This window comes from Haemorhous mexicanus, chromosome 18 (genome assembly GCF_027477595.1).
Source record: "Haemorhous mexicanus isolate bHaeMex1 chromosome 18, bHaeMex1.pri, whole genome shotgun sequence".
NCBI lineage: Eukaryota > Metazoa > Chordata > Aves > Passeriformes > Fringillidae > Haemorhous > Haemorhous mexicanus.
In genome coordinates, this window is record NC_082358.1 from 2,573,277 (window position 1) to 2,601,125 (window position 27,849).

A 27,849-nucleotide genomic window follows, 5' to 3' on the forward strand; every position below is an offset into this window, starting at 1 on the left:
TAAGTTTAATTTTCTTAATTAAAAACAATGTGTGTTCAGGATAAACCTCATTAGCTGGTGTGCTCCCAGATGAGCTGCCTTACTTTGGATAAACTGCAATATAATCCCACATTAAACCCAGATCTTTGGTGAAAGGACTCTCAAATTGTTTTAACATTCTACTTTTCCCTGCAGAATAAAGAAACACATGGTTTTGTTGCAACAGAGAACACTGGAGTCATAGATACACTGTTTACATATGAACTTCCTGCAACTCTCAAACTCCACCCCTCCTGATTCTTTGATTTTAATCTTCCTCTGGAAAAACCAATCAATAGGTAACAGACACCTTGAGACAGCTTTGCTTTGTGAAGTTGCCAGCACATGCCTTCCTGTACAGTGTCATTCCTTTTAACTATGGAAATCCATACCAAAACACTTTATTTGGCTACGTACCTCATTGAATAATTCCTGCAGGTGGCTGAAATGCCTGTCAGCACACAGCAGCAGGTCACAGACTCCATCAGGGCAGTGCTATCAGTCACTGCCATCAGTGTTAATCCCTCAGCACAGCTGTGCCTGTGGGTAGGCTCTGGAGAGCACCGGGGACTGTAAATGCAGGACACAGCTTCTAAGACAACAGAAGCACAAGTAATGTTGCATATCTGATTAAGAGCAGAAAAGAGACTGAATCTCTGCTCTTTGTCATGCTAGTTTTATCCTTTATGAACTGTATCACTCTACCAACAAATCTACATATTGCAGCGTACTCAGACACAAAAAGACATATGAGGGTTGTATTTTGAAATTTTATTAAAGTAAAAATGATCCTTAAGAAGTCAGATGATTGACTGTGTGTGACAATAGCATGCCTCAGGTAGTTACAGAGGAGATGGCGTGAACTAAACATGCTTATGTTCCTTCTACCCCAACAGCCATGTAGAGACAACTGTTGCCCAAGCACAACTTAAAGAAGCTTTAGGGCTACTCTAAGCTATGCCTTGGTTCTTGCATCTTCAGACCTGAGGTAGGTCTGAGCTGTCCAGCAGAAGAACATGTGATTTGTCTGTGCTCCTCCATTCACCTCCACGACACGCTCTGCTCAAGGAAAGCTTTCCAATCTTCTGAAGACCCTGAAGAAAGGGTGATAGTGCTCTGTGGAATTCTGTGGAAAACAGCTTTTCTATCTAGAGAGGAAGAAAATACATGTTAAAAAGAAATACAGGTGTCCCTTTGTTCAGAAGCAATTATTGTTATGTGTTGCTTCTTAAGGAATTACGGAAAACTCTGAAAAGTGTCTGAACAGCTTCCCTGCAGAAAGGAGTGACCTGCAGTTTTAACAGCAACTGCACCACAGCCATGTTAAAGTGATCCCCACGAGACCAAGGGACTGCAGAAGGACAAAGAACACATCATGTTACCCACATGAAAGGTAATTTGCATTTATTGCCCAAAAAGCAGTGCGCAAATCAGGGCTGGCAGCTGTTCTATACACCTTACCAATGGTGCAAGCTGGGCTTTATTTGACATGCCAGAAGGGACTGTGAGGACAAGCTCCTGTAGAAACTCAGAAGAAAAATACAGACTAATGGTCTGGAATGGTAAGACCAAAACTGAGAGAGTGGCAGCCAGAGAGAGGGGCAGTTGTGCCATTTCAGCTGCTCAGCAGCCTGACAGTCAGTGGAGCAAGCATGTTCTGCTGAAAAATTAAACCCATCTTTCACAAATGTAGGTTGTAATTCCATAAACAATTCAATATCAAAGAATTACTAAACCCAAAATGAGAATTCCTATTTGCCTATACCAGCAGAGAATTTGGTAGAACAGATGGTAAAACAGTAAAGAAAAAAAAAATCATAGAAACACAAAGAAATGTAGGTATGACCTTCATTCAATCAGTCTTGAAAATGAGCTATGGGTTGTATTTTAAAAGTATTTAAACACAGAAGAGTCGACTGACAGAATTCAGTCCTGACCCAGCTGTGGAAACACTGTAAGGTAACTAAAAAACCCCAGGACGTGGCGCAGGCAGTGTGGACAATCCAGTCTGTGACATTTGGAATACTTTTTTGCCCATCAGGTTGAAATAATATTTAATTCCTGATGCTGGCAACAGAGCAAGTGTTGCTGTGGAAGTTGTAAGAGCAGCTCTGTGCCACAGCCAGGGTGTTCTCTAGAGCAGGAGACTTTCTGTCTTTGTCCTCCCCTAACACAGAAGTTCCTGATGGGGCTGTAAAGACTGAGCAGGACTGAGACACAAGAGAGCTGGGATGGAAAAGATCTCCTCCTCAGAGTCATATTCTTGGTGGATTTGGGTAGAGAAGGCAATATTAGTCAAACTGTTTTCAAATTGTGAGCTCTCCTTCAGAAAGAGCAGAGAAAAGAAAGAAGAAATTTAAGCACCTCCCAAGTTTGCTGCTCATGTGTGATGTCAAAATCCAAAGTATTGGGTGCCATTTCCCTGCCTGATGCTACAATCCACCTCTGCCCGTGATGACCTGCAAACTCTTTTCAAGAATTCCTCTATTTTTATTTTTTTTTCTTCCTGATGGCCTGTTGTTTTTCTCCTCTGCCCTTCAGCAAGTGGAATGCCACAACTTTATTAAAGACATGGCTCAGTTTTGGCTCATTTCACATCATCAGTTTCTGCTTTATAAAAGGAAAATGATAAAAAGAGACTTTTTGGCTCACCTTGATTCTTGTGACCTGTTTTTTTTCACACTTTTTTTTCCCTTCCTTTTTAAGGGAATGACACACCATTTTGGTTCTTACTGGCTCTTTCCTGTGAATCCCAGAGTATTTCACTCTCTGTTAAAAGAAGTAAAATACTTTATTTTGATTATACATAAATCAAAAGGACTCCAAATACCTACATAACTATATTTCTACTTTGTATATTGAATGACTACTAACAAATGCAATGGGATAATATTTTTCTTTAAAGAAGACTGTGAACTTCAGGTATTGACAAGTACCATCAGGTGTATTTACAAGTACAGTGTTTTGAAAATTTGGAATTTGGAGGTGACCCTTATTAATGAATCCCACTGTAATCAATAACTAGGACTGCCAAGCTTTAAAATCCAGCCTGCATTGTGAAGCCACTGCCACGTTTGAAGAATAACAGCAAACACACCAAAAGAAATCACTACTTACAGAGAGGCTGTCCAGGGGTGGAGAGGAGAATGTGAAGACAGAAATCTTCCTCATGTGCTGATGGGCTTCCTCTCTCCTCTTTCAGGTTGACAGGACAGGAGTGCAATCTCAAACTGCTGCTGATTTAAGCTGCCTGATTTGATTTCTTTTTACTGTGGCTGGCTTTCTTGAAATCATGTGTCTATATCCTTGCTCAAATCTGTTCAACATTAGCACAGGATGTGAGAGAGCTCTGGCTTATGGGATGGAGTCTCTCTCCAAGCAGCTACAGGATGAAACCAGCGTTAAGTAGGTATGTCCTGGAGATTAAACACAGAACCGGTCTTCAATGAACAAAATACCAAGCAACAGTATGACCTGGTGATGTATCATCAAAAGGCCTGAGAGAATAAATTGAAATTTTAATACAATTTATGCCCCACTTGACTTCCAACGTGTACGTGAAAGCCTTCCAGGTCTTCTGTGCTAAGGGACACGTGAGTAACTTCAAAGCAGCTCTGGTTTTTGCTCTGGAAAACGCTGATGCTCATTTTCAACAACACTGTCAAAAGCCTGAAAAATAATGATGGATTCAAAATGCCATTTGTTAGAACAAAACTCTTTAGATGTGGAGATGTTCTGTATCTGAGAAATCAAAGAAAGAAAATTAAAAATCGACTTAGCAGCCAAATAGCACTAAAAATTACACATGTTCTTTCTTGTGAGTTACTCACTGTATTCACACTCTGTAGATTGCCAGCCTCAGTACCTCCATAGAAAATGAACATGAGAAAAAGTGGTAAAATAAGAAAGAAATGAGACAAAGCGAGGCAAGACGCAGAGGAAACAGGAATTAATCAAGGAGAAAAGACTACCAAGCTCTGGCAATTTGCTGGCTGAAGGTACAGGGGTTAAGGTGCATTTTCTTTTCCAAGCAGGCACTGCACTTGCACAAGTCAGGTAAGTGGTGAGCAAGCAGAGAGCAGAGAGTCAACCTAGGAAAATGGATGCCAATGCAAATCTCAAACACAAAAACAAAGCTACAGCTGGATACTCTGCATTCCTCTCAGTTCCCTCGCCCCATAAAATAAAATATCACAAGTGTAATCAAACAAAACAAATAGGATAAATAATGTTTAGCCATCAATGTTTCCAAAGTGACTAGAAACACCTGGAAGTCTTTGATAATGAAGAATTGTATGACTAGTTTTCACCTAGAAAAAGCCAAACCTACTGATACATCCCCTTTAATCCAGGGAATCTGTTGGATGTTCTAACTTACATTCTACGTTTATAGGATTAGTCTAGTCAATGCTCCAGAAACCTTGGACATGCAGGCATGAAAAAAAGGAACAGTCAGAGGTGCTTCTTCAAAAGGATCAAGCAACTGGCAAAAAATACTGCCAGCTACCTTTTCACGCCCCTGTGAGCATCACCAGTCCTCCCTCATGAAAGATTTCAATGTTAAACAGTCCTGGTTTTAGAAGGACACTAGCTGACAGAAACAGAGAATTTTATGAGCTGAATACCTTGTTATGGCTCAGAGCTGCCATGAGAAGTAACTACAATTTGCTTTCAAGTTCTAGGAACTCAAATTCTGTCTATGGCAGTGCTAAAGAATTATGGAAAAATGTAGACTGAAAGGCATGGCTGGAAGCCACCAAGTTGAACTTTTTGCTTCAAGCAGGGCTAATCTCAAAACTACATCAGGTTGCTCAGGACATCATCCAGCCATGTTCCAAAAGCCTCAAAGGATGGAGTCCCCACAACCTCTCCAGGTGCAGCCTCTGAGTTCTACCACTCTGCAGATGAAGAAGTTTGTACCTGACACCCCAGGTGGAGTTTTTCTTGTTGCAGCTTGTGCCCCTTGCCTTTTGTTCCTTTTTCTGTTCCTCCACCTCCAAGAGAGTGCGGATCCCTCCTCTCTCTAATACCTCCTCAGGTGGAAGACTTTTATTAGATGCTTCCTCCCCATCCTCCTTCTCCTCACTGGGCTGACGAAGCCCAGCTCCCCTGGTTTCATCTCATTTACAGGGATACAAATGTCCAAAGAATCAAGAAGGTTTGTGATGTTAATACTGCCAGGACAGAAAACAGTAAACCTCTAGTGAAGACAGTGCTTTGAACACACTGATCAGCAAATGAAATGTTGGCTTAAAGCTCTGCATTCCCCCAAACAGGCACGTCATGATCACTGGCTGTCAGTAAGCTCCAAAATTAGCTACCCTAATCAAAATTTTCTCCTTCAGATCCTTGCTGAATATTCACATTCGTCAGCCTAGACAATATTTGGCTGTCCTGAAAAACCTGGTCAGGTTCCTGAGCATATGCCATGGCCAGATGGTGACTCCAGGAGTGCTCGCTCTGCTGTTCAGATAGATGTCCACTGAAACAATGCTACTCCTTGTGGTAGAATCACAGGCAAAAAGCTGTCCAGTTCCTCTGCCCTGTGGCTGCCAGGACCTTTCCAAAGGTGGTGCAGGCCCTTTTCCTCCAGAGCTTCTGCAGAAGCTCCTGCACTGAATTAGCACTGAATTAACTGAAGGTGACCTGTGAAATCTCATCTCCCATACTGCTTTTTGCAAACTCTGGCAGTATTTTTGGTTGGCTTTCTCTCAGAAGCCATGAACAGGAAGCTTTCCAAAGAAGCCTCCGCAGGAACCCACTGGCATCTGTGGGGGACACGATCAGTTGGAACAATTATAAGATTTGTTTACTTGATATTAGCAAAGCTCAGCGTTTCTTGCCAACATCTAAAAAGCTGCCACAGTGGTCATCCAACACTAACAGAGAAAACTTGCTACAGGTGTGGAAGAGAGGCACTGAAAGATGAACCCTATGGTCTGTACAGTGACCACACAATGTTAAGCTGAGCCACACTGGAGTTGGTACAGAAATAATTCATCAGCTGCTGGTGTTTCCTGAAGGAGCTGCAGTGGCTGCCCTGAGCACACTCCCACCAACAATGCCACGTGACAACAGGTGATAGGGAGGGTCTTGAAGGCCAACTCTGGGCATGGTTAAAGAAATAAAATCTAGTGATCCCCGGCAGAGTATGGATACCCCAGGTCTTACCTCACTTTAGTATTAAAAAGATTCTCTAATCGACCTGCAGGGGGTTGACAGACACCACAGATTTAGTGGTATGGTGTTAGTGACATGCATAACAGCAATGTATTTTTGCTTTTAAAACACCAGAAGGGAGATTTGCCTGGGATTATTATAAATACTATTTGTAATGTTAAACTGGAGATAAAAATTTACTTTCTGTAATTAATCTGGATTAAAATAATGTTTGAGTTGTCAGAGGTGTGTAAGAGCTGTTATGTGCCATGTGGATATTTAAACTGACAGAACTAACTTTCAGTCACTCAGGATTCCTTTTCAACTTGTCTTTGGAGTTACATATATCTATAATGATTATTTCCACATAAAGGCTACTAAGTACTTAATTTGGCCAGCTAATAATGTATTTCATGCACCTCCTCTCTGCCTGAGCCAAGTTAGGAGCCAAGGGAGAGAAACCCCAGCACTGCCAAGTCTGTTCACCCCTTTCAGGTTTTTGCTGCCTGAGCAACGTGTCGGTGTTGTGAGTCTTGAGGTGGGCACTTCAAAGCCTGCTTGGCTGTTGCTACGGCACATTTCAAGTAAAAAATGCCCAAAACCTCAAGAAAGGAGAGGAAAGTCAGGTGTTCTTTCTGACAAAACCAGCACTTGGGAACTGAGCCCGTGCTGACACGCGCAGGTGTCCAAAGGCTGTGTCTGAGCAGCCCAGAGGGGCCCCTTGGCCAGGGAGCAGCCACAGCCCAGGTCCTGCTGAAGGACAGGGACTCCAAACACAGCTTTCACCTGCCTCCATGCGCCAGGCACCAAAGCCTAACAAGCCTGGGACCAGCTAGGCAGCCAAGAGCTGCTTTCATTCCTATTGAAGAGCACCTTCCAGGAGAACCACGAGGTCAGTCCCCACCACTGTGACCATGCCAGCTGCTCCTCGTGTGTGCTTGTGTAGATGATTTATCTCTAAATGTGCCCCCTCTTTGCCAGTTGCATGTTTTTTGCTGCATCACTTCTCTGATTTCCCTTGTTTCCTCCAAATTCCAATGTTCTGCTTCATGCTTCCAGCTGCTCTCATCAACATTATCACGGGAAAACAAACAAATTCTTTATCCCATGGTCCCAAGTTAATAAGAGCTGCTCCAGGAGTTCAGCTTCCTACCTGGTTTTGTCCATCTTCATCATAAGATTATCTAAATTAATCTTCCAGAGCTTACTTAGGAGAATGCCAGCGAAGGCAGTACAATTATGAAGATAAATCAGCAACCATAAATTGAAAGTACAGTTTTCCTCTGCTAAAGAAACGGAATGCCTGAGTGGAACTGTAACTAATATCCATGGGGAGGGAAACTTTGCATTCACTTTGAAAGCCTGTGCAGGGGTCATTCTTCACAGCAGAAGAACACGGAAGGCTTGGTGCATGTGCCCCTGTTACCAAGGGCTCAAGGGGACAACCAACAGCATCCCAGCTATTATGATTACACCAATAATTTTAAGGGACATGGCAGTGGCCATGCTGTCCAAAAGGGCAAAATCAGTATAATAATAACAATGCAAAATGATAATGAGTATGTAAATCCCAACTAACTATATCCTAGCTGGGATGATAAAGTTGTCAATAACCCCAGTGGATTACCACAAGGCCTCTTGGCAAGACAGAAGCTTTCATCAACAGGACACACCACATTCTCCATATACAAATTGGACATGGCTGTTTGCATAGAAAGATCTGCTCAAATGATTCTTATTTTCCCTGACTGGATGAAGTTTCTTGTAAAAAATTTCACTTTTATCCATATAATTTGTACTGCTAGTGAAGACTGCAGAGCAGCTCTTCTGGGGGGGTAACAGCTGCTTCCAAGCACAGATGGACTGGACCTCTGCAGGTGCCACAATACAGTGTAACAGATGCAGACCCACAAAAGCAAGGATTCAGACTGGAGTAACTGTCATAAAACTACATGGGTAAGAGGTCAGCAAAATGTTCTAAGGATCTGCGGCACCAGTTTCAGCATTCTGCTCTGTGGACAAGAGATTTACCTTCACAACTGCAAGGCTAAGAGAGCTCCAAGGTAGACGGCTGAATTTTCCCCTTCAACCAAGACACATTCCTGTCAGGAGTGGAATATTTTCCACTGTGGTATTTTGTGGGTTGATGAAAAGATATCATTGTTACTTCAATCTTATTTCAAGACTCTTATAATAATTGAACAGACACTGAATGGCCAAACCAGTTCCTTTTTTGCACGTGAATAAATGAGAGCTTTGCTAATGATTTTCTGGTAGGGCTTTTTTTATTCTTTCACTGAGGCGTCTTCAATTCGAGACTGATCAACCCTGTTGCCACAAAATACATATCTTAAGGACAAGCAAGACCACGTTTGAAGAAACACTTCCTGTTAAACAGATGATATTGTCCCCTCTAATAACTTATTTTCAATGAAAATTGGCAGTGAACTGAGCAGGAAACCTGTGACAAGAAGAAACTCTTCAAAGCCCTCCTAAAAGCATTTCAAGTAGAACACATCAGAGGTGAGAACCTGAAGCAAATGAGTGCTCCAGTGACAAGGAATAGTGAAACAGAAGGAAACCCCTCCCTAAAGAGGCCTGGATCACCCAGTGAGGAAGCAGAACACCTTCACAACTGCACACCAAAGAAAAGGATGCAGGCAAAACCAAATTCCTCACACAACATGTCTATAATGCTTTGACTACAGCCTTTCCCCTATCACCCTCAAAACATCAAATTCCCTTTCTACCATCAACACTGCCCCAGATGGAAGGGTCAAATACAACCCCACCATTCTCAACATCCTCAGTGGTGACTTTTCAAAAGAGCCTGTGCAGCCCAGTCTATGCAGCGCAGTAATCTGAAAGCAAATGCACAGGTGACATCCTCTGGAAAGCAAATCTCAAATCCTTTATCAATTCTTACACAAAGAGCACACCAGCCCCTCAAATACCAATTCATGAACTTGGAGGACACCACTCATGACAGTCACTCAGAACAGCAGAGAAATACATCATGTTTTTGAAAGGGCCACATGGATAAGAACAGCATTAAAAAAGCTTTTATAAAAAGAGAGACACTCTACTCATTGTATGCACTGCACTCAAACACCATCCTAAAATATGCATCCAAAAAAATCCTGGAAGAAGTGACCACCTGTGGTGGAACATCCTACCAAAGGATGGAATATTTTCTGCAGAGCCATCCCTGCCAGTCTTTAAGCAGCCTCCCAACCTTGCAAAGCTTATCTCAGAAGGAAGTCATTTGTGCAGAAAATGAGGCTAGAAAAAAGCAAGTACAACTCGTCAAAACCTTCCCTTCCACCTTCCTGCAAGGACCTTCTACCCCAGACATCAGCACTCCCAGGTCTCATACATGAGCTTTCCTGGGAAGTCATATCCAACACCTGGGCCTCCCACACTCCCACAGCTGAGCTCAAATAACTGCTGAGGCCAGAATGAAGTGGCACAGAGCCCTGACACACACAAACACACCTCACTGCTGCAGCTCTCACATGGTAACCACTCAGTCCCTGTCTGTCACTCCTGATCCTGGAGGGAGCCCTCCAGCCAGAAACCTAGGAATAAAAATTCCTAACATTTCAAGGCAGCAAAACACTGCTTCTCAGTCACATTATCATTTCCCACAGTCTCCACACTCTCCCCCTCTCCATACCCCACCTCCCTTTCTCAGCCTACACCTCCTCTAGTCATTTGCACATGCCAGGAAACATTGCTCCCCTTTCCCTGCAAAGACAAGGATCGTCTCATCTCTGCTTTCCTACAAGTCAGCACTCCCTGGTGAACCTGACAGCTCCATTTCCTGTCAGAGATCATCTGATACCAACTCACAACTCTGAGGGATTTTCCCCATTTGCAATCCAGTCTGAAAGCAAGCTGTCACCTTTAAGCCAGCTCTGAAGGCGGCTTGTGTGCCTGAAAGTTTTTCTTCTTTTAAAACAACACTGTTTGGCCTATGAAAGACATCACCTCTGCATAGTCCTTAGGCATCATGGGCACAACAACACTGCTGCTTTTATATAGTTCAAAAATCAAGACATATTTACAATCCAAGTAAACTTTCAGTCCTTATCAAAATATTAAAACATGATTTTGAATCCCTAAAGGCTTAAAGACACCTTGCTCTTCCCAAACCATTAGGACTGTGGAAATTGGAGAGATATTTTGTGAGGCCACCATGAAATTCTGATTATCAGCCTAAACTTTTTACAAGGCATCACTATCCTCAATCAAAGCTTTGAAAACAGAACAGAAAGGGCTCGTTGCCTTTAGAGAGTAAGATAAAGCTAGAAAGATGCAGAAACTCTTCGTGCTTCATCAGATAAAAAGAGCTGTCCCAATCATCAGTCTCCCTTTACTGATCAGCCAGCCCCAAACTCTGACAGGATAAGGAATTCCAGAGTGTGAGAAAACAAATATGGATCAAAACAAATTGGCAATTCAAATGTCTTTACTCTCAACTTTCTATTCAGCTTTACAACTAACTTTAATTGGCCTTGGAAAGTATTCCATTTGATACAATTTCAACACTATTTTATTCATCTTTTTCCTCCCAGAGTTGTGGGTTTTGTAGCAATTAAGGCCCAAATCTTGAGAGATGTAAGAAGCCAGCAGACACACTGTTCTGTTCACTCCTAAAATTCACAGCATGCACAGCCACAAACAAATTAATACTATTATTTTCCCACTTAAGATAGAATATGTATTTAGAAAGCATGTGAACCACTGTATGGGAGGTGAAAGCTCCACCAAGCAAATACTTTCTAGCTGAAAGCCTGTCAGTGTGTCTGCAACCAACTTATCCTTGTTGGGAAAGATGACCTGCACTCTTACCATCATGATTAGAATTTCCCAGGGTCCATGGCTCATCTGAGTCAAAGTGAGTGTCTCCTCCAATTCCTGGTCCAGGAAAGTAAGCATGAGCCAGGAATCCACCTTCTCCATCAAATGGAGAACTGTCTCCGTGGAAACCAGAAGCAAAAAAGATCATAATATCTGCCTCCTTTCTGTCATTCTTAATTTCATGGTAAGGAACCTCTTCAAAGGTAAGTGGTGTCACTCTCTGCCAAACATCAAAGGCCTGACGAATGGCTCTCCTCGTATCAATCTCGCCAACCTTGGGGGTGTAGTTGTGGACACTGTGGGAATGAGAAAGAAGGGATGTTTCAATTTGCAGAATACATTTGAGACTTATCAATACACAACCACACAGTTTCAACTTCCAGTAGGAAGTTTCTTGCAAAGTTTTGCTGCTACAAAGAAAGTTACCCACAGAACTACCACCCTGCTCTGAATTCTACGTTCCTTAAAAAGAACCTTCATCATTCTTTGGTTGATTTTGGATCACTTCCTAAAAACCTTTCAAATCTGGGTGCAGACAGTTGAGTAAATTTTTTTAAAAATGTTAATTACTTCAGATTTTGTCTGAAGTTATGCTGAGATGGAATCTACTACATGAAAAAAAAGGGACCACTAAAATTCATTTTGAGAAACAAACTTCCAGTAAACTACACCACCTTACTTATATGACCTGCTTCCTTCTCCAAACCACTTAAAATATTCTAGAGCTCATAAGGGTGATGGATCTGCCAGTTTTGTACAGCCCAGTCCATGAGAGCTAAAGATACAGAGTTTGGGGAGAGTAAGGGGCATTTAACTGCACATAAATGTCCCATAATTCTAAACAAAATGTTAAAAATGCTGTTCATGAGATGTTTTGTGCATGTGCACATAATAGCCTCATGATCTATTAAGCTTGACTAGGGGAATATAAAGTATCTATGTCATGGGAACAATTTTCAGTGTTTAATGAAGCTGGCTTGATTTAATATAAACACACTGTAACACACTCAGAGGTGAATCAAGACACCCATCACTTGAATGCACACAATAAATACAGAAATTGGAAAGCTAAACACTACTGGTTTGACAAGAGCAGCAGTGCAGTCATCTGCCAAGCTGCTTCTCTTGCCCATGCATATGCTTAAGATCTATTTTATTTATGTGTCTCCATACCCCTCTCCCCTACGGTCCAGAAAAAGGTTAAAGAAGGATCTGATTCTCAGACCTTTGCATACAGAAGGTGTCCCTTTACAATTTGAGTTAAAACAATTACTATTGGTGGAAGCTTTGAACTAGCCCCTCCTCCCAGTCTCTGCAGCCCTTCACTGTTACTTGAAGCATCCTCCTCCCTTCTCAGAATTCTTGGCAGAAGAGACAGAGGGCCCCAGTTTCTGATCCTCTTTTCCTTCACTCCATCATGTTCTTTCCTACACATTTTTGGTACTTTTCCCATGCTGGTCACTCACATTTCTACCTCTTCACCCCACACATTCCTTCTGACTTAGTCTTACCCAGATCTCCTCCTTAATGACTACATCTCTAATTTTCACTCCTTTACAATCTCCTTTCCCCCTCCAAAAAATTTAAAAGGCTGCAATTTCAACTAGAGGGTGAGTTAATTTTAATTTGAAGTGACATTCCTATTGCCAGAAACCTCCACCGACCATATTTCAGCAACTGCCTTCCAAAAGCTCCGAGCCTGACTGACTCAGAACACCTCTCTGGGAAACAACTGCCCCTCTGCAACCCTCCCTTGACACCCGTAGCTCACCCCAGCTGGCCTAAGCCTGGATAAAAGCAAGAGCTCTACTACAGGAGCAAAAGTAAAACCTCTGCAAAAATAAATGTTGCAAATCAGTAGAAGGAGAAAGCATCTCGTCCCCAAACAGTGATGTTCCTTTTGCTTTAATGGTTTGTTAAAAGTGACCCATGATCTAAAGGCTAGAGCCTTAGATTTCTAACAGAAGAAAAAGGGCCTTTTACTAAGATTTTTCTACCAAAATTACACAACTGATGGCTGCAATCCAGGTGCCTTTACTGATCAGTTATTTTCTAATTGATAAGAGACTCTTCAGTTACGCCCGGGTTCTGACAGCATTCTCCCCCACCACATTCTGAGAACGAAAGCCCAGACTGGACATTACAGGGAGGATCCAGTTTCAATTTAAAAGCACTTACAAATTCTGCATGCCAAACCAGTACAGACCATTTTTGCCCCATCAGAAAGGGGGAGGGAGGGGGCTGTACCTGTAGGTTATGTGCTTCTGTCTCCACTTCTGGCCCGTGAGTGCATACCGCTTTTTCCTCCGGCTGCGGCGCAGGTGGGGATGATCCGGAACTCCACAGCGAGGCTTCTTCATCCACCTGCAAGGAAAGGGCAAAAAACAACAAGCTACACTAAGAGTTTGGAAAAGAGATTCCAAACAATTCAGGGGGTGACTGGAAGACCTCTGAGAGATGGCCAGTGCTGCCACCAAGAAGGGTTCAGTCCTTCCTTTGTCAGGTTTATCCTCTGCACAGGGCTGTGCTACCCACCTTTGCTGGCAATCCACACACCAAAACCACTTCACTAGTCCCTGTGCTCAACAAGAGCTTAATCATGATAATGCCACAAGAGACCCAAATCAAAATCGCAGCTGGGTGTCCCCTGGGATCAAATTCACCTATCACCTACTGGATCCACTCTCCATTTGACAAAGTGGTCCTGTGCCACTGAAAAAAACCTAGCTCATACCTCACTAGGTAAAACTGAACAAGTGCAAACACAACCCTCCCAGACAATAACTAAGGCTTCTACCTGGAAGGACCAGAACAGATCCCCCCAGTCTCTGGGTCACACACACCAAATTCCATTAGGTTCTCCCTATAACCCCTGACTCTTGATGTCACTCCTGATGTAGGAAACTCTAGACTCTATTGCCAAGTGAACTGGAAGAGCAAAGGATGCTGTCCCTTGCACAGAGATCCAGGCAGTATTATCACAGAAGTCCACCCTCCTTCCCTACCTGCTTTACCTCCAGCCTTGACAGATCTTTTGTTCCTTTCTTAAAGTAGCTTGGGGGTGGTCAAACACTCACAGAGGTTGCCCAGAGAAGTGGCAGAATCTCCATCCTTGACGATATTCAAAACCCAACTGGAAATGGTGCTGGGCAGCCTGCTCTAGATGTCCCTGTTTTAGCAGAGGGTTGGAGTAGATGAACTCAAGATGCTCCTTCAATGATTCTCTGACAGAATCAAGGAGAAACAGACTGTTCCTCAAATTACACTTGCTCATGTGGACGTGGTCCAGAGAAGCCAGAGGTGGCTTATGGAGGAACAAATCTGCCCATCAGTGCATGTGGCAGCTGGGAAGGAGACAAGGGCAGAGACTGAGGAACTGCAGGTACTAGTCTCCACAGGCCCCCAGTCACATCCTTTGAGACTTTGCAGTGTATCCCAGGCCAGCAGAGCAGAGTCCAGAAATGACACAAGCAGTCTCTGGCCACAGTCTCTCCCTAAGCAGACTGGCATTGCCTCAGCCACTGGACTTCTTCAGGCATTTCATGCATTTGATCCACTCACTCTGATGGCAAAGGCAAGGGACACAAAGCCCTTAAGAACACTTTGCAGGACATCCCACTGAAAAGCATTCTAGCCACTGCTGGCCCATTTCTCACAGGACACCAAATTCTGTCTCCCCTCCTCAGCAAGGTTTCTCCCACATCCTTGGCTACCCAGGGGACAGCTTTTGGCCTCCAAATGCAGACATTCCTCCATCAACTGCAGCCAGCCAATGGCAAGTAGTCCACGCTTGTGCCTAAACAATGTACATCTTATTCACTAAAAAATATTAACCCCAGACCTTCAGGAAGGGAGAGTCTCCCATCACCAGAAGATGGCTTACAAGACTTTTTGTCAGGACACCTTTTCAATTAAAACCAACCAGACACACAGACACTGTGCCTCGCCAGAAAATTCTTTCAGAACCCACACACCTGCTCCCTGTTCAGGCAGCCATGCAGCCCTTTCCTGATTCCACTTCCTCTCTGTAATTCTGGTTGCTTATAAATTTCAATGCAGTCATCTGTCATTGTCTCCCCACCAAGAACAGAGCAAATGAGAGCTGTTATACACATTGCACTGTACCTGACAAGAACCCAAGCTGTGTATATAAAGCCAGCACAGATCTTCCCCACTTACATCACCTCACATTTATCAGCACTGTACATCTTTCAGAAATCCAGGCAACCTGTGGAAATTGGATCTGTCTTGCCCACACAACTGCTGCCACCTTCAAAGAAAAGCAGTACATCTAAGATTTGCTTTTCAAAATATCAATTCAACCTGAACACACTGTGTTTTTCCAAGTGTCCTTTATTTGTGCTCTTTTGCATTGCTTCTAGCACTTTCCTAAAGAGACCTCAAGCTTACTGTCACCTGTATGCTCCCAGATATTTCCTGAGTTTTCAGGGGTTTTTTCAGTCCCACTCACATGTTATGACACAATGTTTTCATCATAACCTTACACAAGCCATAGTCTGAATCAGGTTTTCACCTCCTGAGCTTCATGGGAACTCCAGTAGTCTGAACATCACCATCATCAGGCCCTGACTGTAGTCAGAAAGTGACCTTCTGTTTTATCCTTACTAGTATCATCCAGAAGATAAAGAATTAACAGAGCAGTACTACCAAACCAGCCTGCATGTGTAGAGAAGTCACTGGGGCTGTCCAGGGCAGTGCTGACACACCAGCACAACCTCACACCTCAGCATCTGTTTCCTGTAAGAACACCTTGCCAAGTTCCCAACACTTGCCCATGCCCAGCTGGCCACATGAATTCACCCCCACACAGCTCAGCCCACTATTATCTAAGCCAGAACTGCACAGAGACCCCACAGAAAGTGGATTCCCTCCAACAGCCAAATTCCCTGCCCGTTTGCCAGCTCCAGGTACAGGCGCAAGAGCATGGGGCTGTTCCAGAGGAAGCTGCAATCCCAACTCCTGGGGCTTCAAGCACTTCTTGAGCCAAAGCTTCCAAGGTAGAGCTACTGAGACTCACGCTGCCCATGGCCCCTCACTCCTCATTATATAGTATTTAAACTATATAAGAACCCAATTTCACTTAGGCTTGTCTGAACCCCTATATTTCTCCACAGTTTGTTCCAGAGCTCAGATACTGCCTGTCTGAAGCCAAGGAACAGAGCTCAGCTACCTGGTTGGAGCTCAGCAGCACCCGAGCTGTCGTCAGCCTGAGCTAATGTCAAGCTGAGAATGTTTATTTGGATCAGCTCCCTGCTTCAACTTACTTCCCAGACATATGCGCCCTGCTCTAATCACATGGTACAAATCCAGCCATCTCTCCTCCTCTCAGCAGAGCAGGTCTGTGGCAAAATATCCACAAAGCTGTAGCTTGCTGCTGTTAATCATCTGTAGCTGAGCCTTATGATAGTCACTCTCTACTGAGCAGTTTGAATACCCCACTCTATGTTCTAGGGGAAATCATCACATCAGAAACAACAAAAGACAATTATTTGCAGCAAGATTCAGATACTTAGGGTTGATTCCCCCATCCTTATTTTTTTAAAATGGGAACAGCAGTAACACTGCATCATCAAAATTTATACTTGGCACTCTGAGGCACAGACTATTGCATTCCTCCAGCTGCTTGGCATCAGGAAACAAGCCATTTCCAAAAGCAGTGACATCCAGTTCTTGTCCAGATACAGCTGTTCTCCCCAGCTCAGGCTCCAAGCCTTTCACAAGACTCTCCTAAAGAGAGGGAGCTGTCACTCTCAATCCCCTACTCTTGAGCTGGTGGGAGTGGTATCTTTAAACAGCTGTGGTGCAGCCCAAGGTGAGAGACTTGCACAACAGGCTCAGGACAAAGCACAAGACTCTTCACACAAGTAAGATCATGTCTTGGTTCCTTCCAAAGCCATGGGATTGACCATGACAAAGACAAATCACCACTTTTGTTCAGCACAATTGTGCCTTCTCTCCAGCACACTCCAGGATTATATCCTTGCTCAGCTGCTCACAAAACCACAGCTAAACCCACCAGCTGAGGCAGACACAAAATTTGCTGAGGCATCATCAGTTGCAGGGTCTGAGGAGGCTGTTTTATGTATTCTCCCTGCACTCTTTACAGGAAACTACATATCCTCTGCTGAATGGATCCCCACCCAAACTTCCTTTTGGGTACTGAAAAGCATCACCTGTGGTGATGCTTCTTTTCCTCTCCCACTAGCAGTACCTGCATGGTGGTTTCCACATGCTTGGGTACCAATCTTGGAGGAAAAAGCAAGCTCCAGATCTGAGGGCATGTGGGAAAGGAGATGAGAAACTTTAGGCTTCCATACTAAGTGTAAATAACTCTGATTCTTAAAGTCACTTTAAAGAGACAGAACTTGTGACACTGACGCAAGTGACAGAAAAATTCCTAATTGCAATCTCAAAACTCCTAACACAGACTGAAACAATGACTTAGTAAATGCTCAAGCCCTTGGAGGCAGCCTGCCTTGTCAGCTCTCTTCCTTCTACTCCACAACCAGCTTCCACAACCAGGTCTGAGGAAGTGACAGCCCAACACAGCCCAGGCAGATGCCCCTCCAGCTCAAACGACAGGCTCACTGCTAACAGCAATCTGGACCTCTTTTTCTGTTCATGCAAATTCTAGGCAAATTCCCCCCTGCCATACAACATATGGACCCACTGGCTCAGGACAGATGGAGGCAGAGCAGCCCAACATGCCTCCAAAGCACACCAGTGTTTGGCTGGAGCTGAGGTCTCAAGCTTTCGAGACTTGAGTTTCAGAAGAGGGAACCATCTGGGTTTTTCACTCATCAGCCTTTGGGTGTTCATGGGCAGATCAAGCCCTGCCCACAAATACAAAGTCATAAAATGTGGGCAACACATTTCTTTCTTTCAGAAAAACTTTTACTTACTAAAGCAGGGACCCCCACTCACAGTTTGTGCCCTTCCCCTGTCACCCACAAGGCAGCAGAAGCAGCTCCTTAACTTTCCAAACTAGCACCCCAATATCACAGCCCCTTCTTTCCCCACCCCTTTTCCAAATCATCAGCATCCCAAATCTAAGCTTCTACACACCAACTGCACACACACAGCACTGCTCGATGGCTCTGCTTCAGCATTCACCTACAAACCATGTTATTAATGGCAAAGAGATCTCAGATGGAAAATCCCCACCTTTAAAAAGAAAGCACTTTGTTTTCAACTCATTTGAAAAGCATACAGGATTTTCTCTGTCCCTCAATGGAGAACAAGGGGCTTTTCCTGTGAGCTAAAGGAGGGAATGTTACGTTCACTGGAGAGGTAGTCCTAGTCCAGCAGGATCCCCTCCTGTCCAATTCAATAATTTCTTCTGTTTCTCCCTCTTCTTGCAGTCTGGAAGGCATAAAACCAAGCAACTTTCTTCTTTACATTATTTGGTTACTTTATGGCCCTTTCTTTTGGGCTACCATGTCCCTTTTGCCAGCAGTGTGCTCTATGAGGAGAGATGAGGAACCAGGCAGAGCATGCTGTGAAAGGGTCTCCTAATGTAACAAGGGCAAGGGACAAACAGGCAGGGCCCAAGCAAATTCCACTGGGCTTTCTCTTTTTGCTCACCATGAGACGCTTTTTTCCCCAGAAAGCCTTAGTAAGACCTTCTCTGCATTCTGCTTTAGTTAGCAGATGCTCCCCAGACCAGCAGCAGATGGATCCAGCCACTACACGACACCCTGGCAGCCAGACAAGGAGCCACTGCCACACCACTCTTTGGAGCCCACACTGAAGAGAAGATGAAAAAAAAATCCTCTCCAGCCCTGGCAATTTACACCAATGCTTCTGAGCTATCAAAACCCAGATCACAAATAACAACACATGGCCAACACAGAGCAGAGAACATCCAATGTCCAACAAATGGCAACTGTGGGCAGCTAAGCAGCCTTGACTATTGTAATCAGACTCCAATAACTCACTTCAATTCAAACTATGGATCTCCACAAATAACATCTGTGGAGATGCACAAATCAAATTAATTAGGAAATAGATTAGAAGCCGTTTCTGGAGCCAGAATTTTAACCTGAATTCAGACAGAGATGGAAGTAAATTAAACCCTTGATGCCTTCCACTTTCAAAAGCTCACAGGATTCACGCTTTGATTGTGCAGGAGCAATGGGGATCTGTGCCCAAAGAACAACAGTAACAAGAGCCTCTCCTCACACTCATAAAAAATACTGTCACTATGAAATACATATTTCATACTGAAATATGACAGTGCATTAAGAAAGAGAAAGACAAAAACAGCCTAGATTAATCTTACTCAATAGTTGTCTGGTCCAAAACTCCTGTTACTGGGATTCCATAAAACTGTTGCATAGTGGCAACTGCAGACTGCACAGCTTTTCCTGACTGCAAGGGAGACATTTGGCTGTCAGATGGAAGTAAGTAGCCATAAGTTTTTAACCAACCCTGAAAAAGAAAGAAACAGATGGTAAGATGCCACAGTAAGTTTTTCAACATAACAGTTCAGAACATTTCCTCAAAAGAAAAAGTGACAAACTAGCCCAAAATATTCAGCCATCTCTCTTTTTTTGGTTAGGTTTGGTAATATCAGACGATTCCTAGGAAGGGCTGAAGACCAGCTTAATATCACCTGTCCTGACAGGACAAGGCAGACCTGCCACTTAGAGATGAGCATCATCTGAACAACTGGGGCAGACTTAAGTCTTTGGAGCACCAGAAATGCCCAAGAAGCTTTGTTCTTGCTCCAGGGACTTCCTGTGCACCCTGTGCTCTTGCCATCACGAGAGTCCTCAGTCCCCACAGCAGCAAGCTCCCAAGAGCCCACTACCCACTGCTGTCTCTGGACCATCATTCCAAGAAAACAGCTTAAAAGTCCTGAGAAATCCCTGGAAACACAAGTTCACCTTTGCACTTGCAATGAGAACAGGACTAATTCTAAAAAACCAAATGGACAAAACCAACCAAACAAACAACAGCAACAAACCCCCCAAAAAACCTAAAACACACACAAAAAATTGAACAACCTGATTAGGTGGGTGTTTCCTCAGCTAATAGCTAACACCAGCCAACTGTCAGAACAGGAAAACAGCCAACTCTCCTCAAGGAGTTCTGTCCCTTTTCCCTGCCTCCACCCTAAAATGCAGCCTTATATAAAACTGCATATCAAACTTGTCAAAATGCTAAGGACAGCATTTTCAAAAACATACAATTATTCAGGATTTTTTTTCCTCTCCTGTCTTCCCCTCCCTCACTTTGATATGAGGAGAAATCAGAATATTCAGTAACAATAAGAACAACAACAAACATAATAATAGCAGTAGTAGAATGAAAACTTGTTTTCCTGAACTTTTCCCCATAACTTTTCACGCACACTCCCTAGCGCTTCATTCTTCTGGTTGATTCAATTCTTAGACCAGGATTATTATGAGACCAGCATATATCCTCTAAGCTTTTCCCCCATCGCTCTGACCCACAGGACAGTCCTCACCCCATAAGCACTGATAAATCATCTGCATGACCTGTTCTCCCACTGACATGATCACTCAGGGAAGGGGGAGGGAAGATGCTTGCTCTCCCTTAACATAACACAGCAGCAGGAAAGGGGCTCAAGTCAGGAGAAGCAAAAGTGGAAGAACAATCCCTGTTTCTTTGTGGCAACAAGAAGATGCCAGAAGCCATTAGGGAGAGGGAAGGGCCCTGCTTCCAAAGCAGGAGAAAGTATCAAAGAAGGGCTAGAAGCCCATCTCATTCCACTCCCCTGCTATAGGCAGGGACATCTTCCACTATGGTCTCGTTGGTTGCTCCAAGCCCTGTCCAACCTGGCCTTGGACACTTCCAGGGATGGGGCAGCCACAGCTGCTCTGGGCATCCTGTGCTAGGACCTCCCCACTCTCATGTTCCTTCCCAATATCCCATCTAACCCTGCCTGCTGGCAGTAGGAAGCCAGTCCCTGTGTCCTGCCCTCCAGCCCCTTGTCCAAAGTCCCTCTCCAGCTCTCCTGGAGCCCCTTTGGGCACTGGAAGGGGCTGTACTGTCTCCTCAGAGCCTTCTCTTCTCCAGGTGAACACCTTCAGCTCTCCCAGCCTGCCTCAGTGCAGCGGAGCTCGAGCTGTCAGAACATCTCCATGGCCCCCTCTGGCCTTGGACCAGCAGCTCCTTAATGGAGTTGTGTTAGGAGCCCCAGAGCTGGAGGCAGTGCTCCCGACGGGGTAGGGAAGCGATACGAGAGCGTGGATCGGGCACGCCAAAGTTCATCGAGGGCACATACAACGCTACTAAACACAGACATGACCAATGGCTTCAGACAAAGCCAAGCTGCAAAACTGCTCCAAGACCATCTGCTATCCCTGCCTTGGCCTCTGACAAGCACAACAATGCTGGGACACTCCATTATAACCAACATTAGCTCCCCTCGAGCAGCGAGAGCACAGTAACCAAAACAGTCCGGAGCGGGGCTGCCCCCGCGTACACCCCTTCCCTGCCGACCGCACTCGGAGGCGGCAGCGGGAACGGGGCACCCCCCGATGGCCACCGGACACTCCGAGAAGCTGCTCCCGGAGACCGAAGCTTATGTTCACACTGGAGGAGCACGGCTGCTTCTCCGGCGGGTCCCAACTTGCCGAGGCACGGCCGGAGGAGCTGTGCCCGCACACCCGAGCTCAGCCCGGCCGTGCGGGAGATGATGGAAATCTTCTGGCGGAGGAGGCGGAGGAACCGCTGCCCGCCCAGCTTTCCGGCCCACCCCGAGACACCCAGCGCACATCGCGGCCCCGGGACGCCGGTGGCAGCCGCGGCGCCGCCCGGCCCCGCTCGCGGACCTACCCGGCCGGTGCTGGTGTCGGCGGCGGCGCGGAGCAGCGCGCAGAGCAGCGGCAGCAGCGGCCCCGCCGCGCCCAGCGCCCGGCGCGGGCAGCGCGCCATGGCCCCGGCGGGGCCCGGGCCCGGGTCGGCACCAGCGGCGCTCGGAGCGCTCCGGCCCCGGCGCCGCGGCTGCGGCTGCGCGGCTGCCCGGAAGGAGAAGGGGGAAGAGGGACGGCGAAAGAGGAAAGGGAAAGGGAAGGCGGGCAGCGGAATCCGATGCTTCCTCTGCCGGTCGGCCCGGGGCTGCCCCGCGGGGAGTGCGCCGCGGGTCGCCGTGACCGGCCGGCGTGTGGCAAAGCGTGGCATATGCAAAGTTTTCTTAAGAAAGGTTATTCGTTGTGACCATCTCCGGGAGAGAACGTGATACCAGCTGCGGGTAGCCGACAGCAGGACGGCTGGAGGGGCAGTCAGCAGGGACATTCCTGAGGGGATGAGGGCTGTGCCGTGCGGATATTTACTAGCTCTAGCTTGTGGAAGGCCTTCCCAGATGAACTGCTATGTACTAGAGGTAGCCGGCGGCGGATCAAGCTCAGCCACGAACTTCACCAGTCTCTCTCCTTCCAATTGCACCCCCATTTCCCTGGACACTTCCAGCACATCAGGATCAGCAGGACTCCCCCTGACACCTGCACAATCAGCCCCATCTCTCACAGGCTACAGGGGCCCTTTTCTCCAGCCAGGCCGAATCATAGCTCCTTCCTGTTCCCCGGCAATTCGGTCTGCTTGCAGGGAGGGTATTGCTCGCTGCAGGCAGCCAGTTCTACCCGTGAGCAGCTTGGCACCTTGGGACCTCTTCTCAGCCAGGTAAGCACTGGAAAGTACCAGCAGCCAGAAGATCTTCCCTCTGCTGCTTCAGCCCAGCAAGATCACTCTTGCTTCAGTTCTGAGTTTTCTTCTTTTTTTCACGCCCTGTCCTGGAATAAGAATGACAAACCCATGTTCCATTTGGGGCGTACTGTGTAACCAGAGGGGCTATGAGGATGGAGGCAGGCAGCACTCCATTTCTCTGTCCCCTCTGACCATCTGCCCCTGCCAGGACTTTGGGCAGAGAACTCCTTCCTCCCACTCTCACTGAGCTCCTGCAATTCTGCTCTGTAAACCTCATTGCATTTCTCTGCAGGGACAACCCTATGCTCTCAACAACACAGTCTATGCCAGCTGACATGGAGCTGTCAGACCCTTCCCAGAATCCGTACTGTGACCTAAATGCACTACAAAGCTGAACTGATCTTTTTTTTTCAAAATGATAGAACTACAGAGGTCTGGTTAAACCTTCCTGGGGGTGTGAGTTAAACTCGTTTCTTCTCAGCAAGAAACCGAGTGTGCTCTGCAGGGGCTCGTCATAGCACCACTCTGTCCCATCTGCAAAAATCGAGGTGTTACAGATAGGTTTGGATTGGCAACACAAGGGACAGCTGTTCACAGCTCAATGGGCCCATGATGCCTCAGGCCATCAGGGCAGAGATGCCACCTGTAGGTGGGCACAAGACCCAGGGGTGGATGCAACCATGGACAGCATCTCCCAGGTTATCCATGATTGTGAGACGTGAGCTGCCATCAAGCAAGCTAAGCAGGTGAAGCCCCTGTGGTATGGGGAGTCATGGTTCAAACAGAAGCATGGCGAGGCCTGGCAGATTGACTACATCACACTGCCTCCAACCTGCCAAGGCAAGTGCTACATGCTCCCAATGGTAGAAGTCACCCCGGGATGGTTGGACACCCAGCCTGTGCCTCATGGCACTGCCCAGAACACCATGCTGGGCCTTGAAAAGCAGGTCCTTTGGAGGCATGGTACCTGTGAGAGAATTGAGTCCACCAAAGGGACTTATCTCAAGGACAGCCTTATCAACACCTGGGCTAGAGAAGCTGGCATTGAGTGGGTACATCACATTCCCTACCATGAACCAGCAGCCAGGAAAGTTCAGCAGGGCAATGAACTCTTCAAAAACACATTGAAGGCAATGGGGGGATGGGACCCTCAAGCAGTGGGAGCTGCATTTAGCAAAGGCTACATGGTTAGTTAATAGCAGAGATTCCACCAAGCAAGGTGGCCATGCCCAATCCGAGCCCCTGTGCACAGCAGGTGGAGGCAAGGTTCTAGTGGTGCACATGGGAGGTGTGCTAGGAAAGACTGTTTGGATTAATTCTGCTCAAAGACAAACCCAGCTGTGGGGTTGTCTTTGCTCAGGGACCAGGTTGCACTTGATGGGTGATGCAGAAAGATGGATAAACACAATGGATATCTCCAGGGGACCATGTTTTTGGGGTGAATTGCCCAAAACACTGTGCTTGTATCCATATCGGCATCTATGTGTGTATGTATATAATTAGGATAATATATGGATGTTTATAGTTTAAAAGTCAAAGTTTGATGTAACGTGTTGGTATGGGAAAAATTCAGGTGGAAAATGTTGTGTGTTTGGGGTGGTTTTTTTGGTGAATTTTCTCTCATTTGTTACCTGGAAGGGAGATGTGGAGAGGAGAGGGCAGTTGATGCCTGTGGGGAATGAATTGTCTGTGGGACAATTGAGATGCAAAAGGACTGGCCAATGACTCTCCCATTCCACTGGAAACTTCCAGGGAGGGAGGGCAGGGTTGGGCACTGGCCTGCTGAGAGAAGAACCAGCTGGCCATGCTAGGAGCAGGGCAGTTTGGGCAGTTTCTGGTGCTGGACCCGGCACTGCTTCAGAATTCTCCTTGCCAGCCATAGGTGAGCCCATTGCTTGCAGCAACTGCTGGTTGATGGGGACTTTTCCACACTCACCATTGCCAGGAAGATCCTCACCATCTGTGTGGGTGCTTGAGGGGAAACGGGACCACCCCACCTATTCTCTCTCTGGAGAGAGGGAGCCCCAGGTGCTGCTTGACTGGAACCACAGCAGAGCTGCCATGGCCAGGATACTGCCACAGACAGGTGAGAACCTGGGGAAAGCAGAGCCCCAGCTTCCCTCTGTCCCCGAGGCCGCCGTTACCCCTGGGGTGGCTCAGGGCTCGCAGCCGGGGGCCCCTGGAGCCCCTGGGCCAACAGCGCCCCCCGGAGCCAGGGCAGAGTCACTGCAGCCGCTCTGCCTCGCCGGCAGCTCACAGCGCCCTCTGCCGGTTGTGGTCATAACTACAGCAAAGGCAGAACTGCTCAGCGGCTGGGAAGAGTCTGGCATTGCTTGGGGGTGCTGGTGGCTTTTCTCTCTTGTTCACCTATTTTTATATATATTCTAGTAAAGAACTGATATTTCTTTTCCCATATCTTTGCCTGAAAGCCCTGTAATTTCGAGTTGTAATGATTTGGAGAGAGGGGGCTATCTCTCCATTCCAGGAAGTTTCCCAGCTTTCCTGGAAGACACCTGTCTTTTAAACCAGGACAATCTGCTGTCATTAATGGAGAAATTGACTTAGGGGGTAAAGGAACTCACAGATACTTGAAGCTTCAGCCCTTGCCTAGGAATTGTTCCTGATCTTCACAAAACAGGGGCTTCGATGGTTTGAAGAATAGTCTTTGAATGATCTCTACAGCCCAGCTTTTACCTCCCTCAGAGTGCTCCTTCCCACAGTATGTCACACCAGTGTGGCACAGTTCCTGTGCAGGTGACATCCACTGCCACCAACAACAGGACCACTTTACCTACCACCAGTGAGAGGGAGCGTGGTTCATTCCATTTTTTCCCGCGTAAGATATGGAGCAGAAATCCTTCTTGTAAATCCTGCCAATTCTTTCTGAATAAGTACATACAAGCAAGGATGCCTTGCACAGACTCTACCTTCTTGGAACCCTGGGGATCAGTGGCACAAAGTCTGGCGGTGGCCGTTGGAAGGACAATGCTGAGTCCAGTCCTTTCTGACACTTTTGTTAGTTAATTGGGTGATGGGGCCAGGGCGTGCCCTCCCACAAACCAGGAGGAGTGGCTGATCTGCCAGAGAGAAGTGCTGCCATCCAGAGGGACAGTTCAACAAGGGTGACAGTTCAATGACAAGAGCTGAGTCCTGTCCTTGGGAAGGAACAACCACAGGCACCGGTATCTGCTGGGGGCCACCCAGTTGGAAAACTGAAGTTTGGTAGGGTTCTGCTGGACCCCAGGATGCCCACGGGCCAGCAATGTGCTCCTGCAGCAATGCAGAACAGCGTCCTGGGCTGCACTGGGAGCTGTGTCACAGCTGGCCGAGGGAGGGGATCCTTTCCCTCTGCTCCACACCAGTGAGGCCAGCCCTGGGGTGCTGGGCCCAGAGCTGGGCTGCCCAATACGGGACACAGGCACAGACTGGACAGAGTCCAGCACAGGGCCATGAAGGTGATGGAGGGACTGGAGCGTCTCTGCCATGAGGAGAGGCTGAGAGAGCTGGGACTGCCCAGCCTGGAGCAGAGCAGGCTCAGGGCATCTCATCCATGGGGATAAAAACCTGGGGGGAGGCTGCAGAGGGGACAGGGCCAGGGACAGCCCCAGGGCCTCGGGCACAAAGTGACACACAGGAAGGGCCCTCTGAGCTCAGGAGGCACTTCTGCACTGGGAGGGTGGCTGAGCACTGGTGCAGGTGCCTGGGGAGGTGGGGGAGTCTCCATCCCTGGAGAGACTTGAAAGCCACCTGGACATATCCTGGGCAGCCGGCTCTGGATGGCTCAGCTGGGGAGCAGGAGCTGGGCAAGGTGACCCAGCCTCCCCCAGCCTGAGATTCTGTGACTCTGAGAAAAAACAGGCTGCAGTTCTCTAAGGACAAATGAAAAAGCTCCACACACGGCAGGTTTCTCCTGCCCTCAGCAAAGTGGTTCATGGCACGTGTCTCCCTTCTGCAGATTCCTCCCTGGAGTGAGGATGCTCCTCAAGGTCATGCCTTGAGGCTGAGAGAAATGTTTGCCCATGGTCATTGGTTTGGGTGAGTAGCATCAATCTTTAATAAAGACTTGGTTTTGCTGCCTTGACTGGAATTCCTTCAATGTTGCTTCAGATATAATGCACTGTACTGGAAGTTATAGGTCTCTGCCCTGGGTAGTAAATCACCCTGATATAGATCCATTAGTTTAATGGTGATCATAAGAAACTCTTTATTTTTCTATAAATATATCTTTCCTCCTATGGAACAGAGTTGTATAAAGGTTCTATACTATCTATCTACACCTATACTATCCTTTAAACATAAACTATTGGCTAGTCTAAAACTGCATCCAGCTGCAGCCTGGCTCCTCTCTGAGACGTTCAGGAAGCAAGGAGGTCCCTTCTGCAGCTTGTATCTCCTGCCTGCTCCCTGCACAGCTCTCCAGGTGGTCCTGTTGGTCTTGGGCCAGCTGTGACTGCAGCAGGGACACCTGAAAGAGGCACAAGGCCCAGCTCAGACAAGCCCACGCTGGCAGGAGCACCTGCAGTGCCACAGTTCCGGCTCTCGGGGCAGACACAGCCTCAGCCCTCATCAATACTCTGCCCTTGGGCAAGGGGAAAGGAACAGGCTCCCAGACAGAACAGAGCTCAGATGGCCAACAAGTCCAGCTCAAGGCTGGCAAACCCTTCCCACGTCCATTCCTCAGCCACCACAGGTCTATTAGAGAGACTTCCAACAGCATTGAAAAACCCAGCTCTGCTTTCCAAAGCACACATTAGGGCCACTCACCCCTTCCACAGGCTGTGCATCAGCAGGAGGGCTACCACTCCCCTGAGCTACTGGAGGACTCTTCTATTTCAAAAGCTGACTGATTTTGATGGGCAGACTCCTGGACAGGCAAGATAAAGTAGTCTGGGAGGAACACTCGCCTAAAAGTTCGGGTTCTTCTCCTTTCAGGTTCCACCTGCACATTGGATGGGAGAGAAGGTCACAGAAAGCTGTCAGCAAACATGAAGCAAAAGGACCTCTGGACAGCAAGGCAAGGAGATGCCTACTCTGAGACCCTGAACTGCACCAGACAACACTGGGGGCACAAAGCTCTCGCGGGGGGCTGTGCAATAGAGGCCAGTGTGTGTGTGC

At 46.7% G+C, this 27,849-nt stretch overlaps 1 protein-coding gene across 2 annotated transcripts; it reads right to left on the reverse strand.

The window, feature by feature from the left end:
- Positions 1 to 774: 774 nt before the first annotated feature.
- On the reverse strand, positions 775 to 22,474 carry LOC132335622 (matrix metalloproteinase-24-like). 2 transcript variants are annotated; one of them, XM_059862372.1, is made up of 7 exons: positions 21,868 to 22,474; positions 19,343 to 19,491; positions 13,288 to 13,404; positions 11,032 to 11,336; positions 3,136 to 3,434; positions 2,671 to 2,787; positions 775 to 1,166 (listed from the first exon to the last, which is right to left on the reverse strand). In XM_059862372.1, exons 1-5 carry the CDS (start codon positions 22,324 to 22,326, stop codon positions 3,373 to 3,375), a joined length of 1,092 nt encoding a protein of 363 aa, XP_059718355.1. In that variant the 5' UTR covers positions 22,327 to 22,474; the 3' UTR covers positions 775 to 1,166; positions 2,671 to 2,787; positions 3,136 to 3,372. The 2 variants fall into 2 exon arrangements, with proteins under 2 accessions (XP_059718355.1, XP_059718356.1); XM_059862373.1 differs by having other exon boundaries at positions 3,136 to 3,687.
- Positions 22,475 to 27,849: the final 5,375 nt, after the last annotated feature.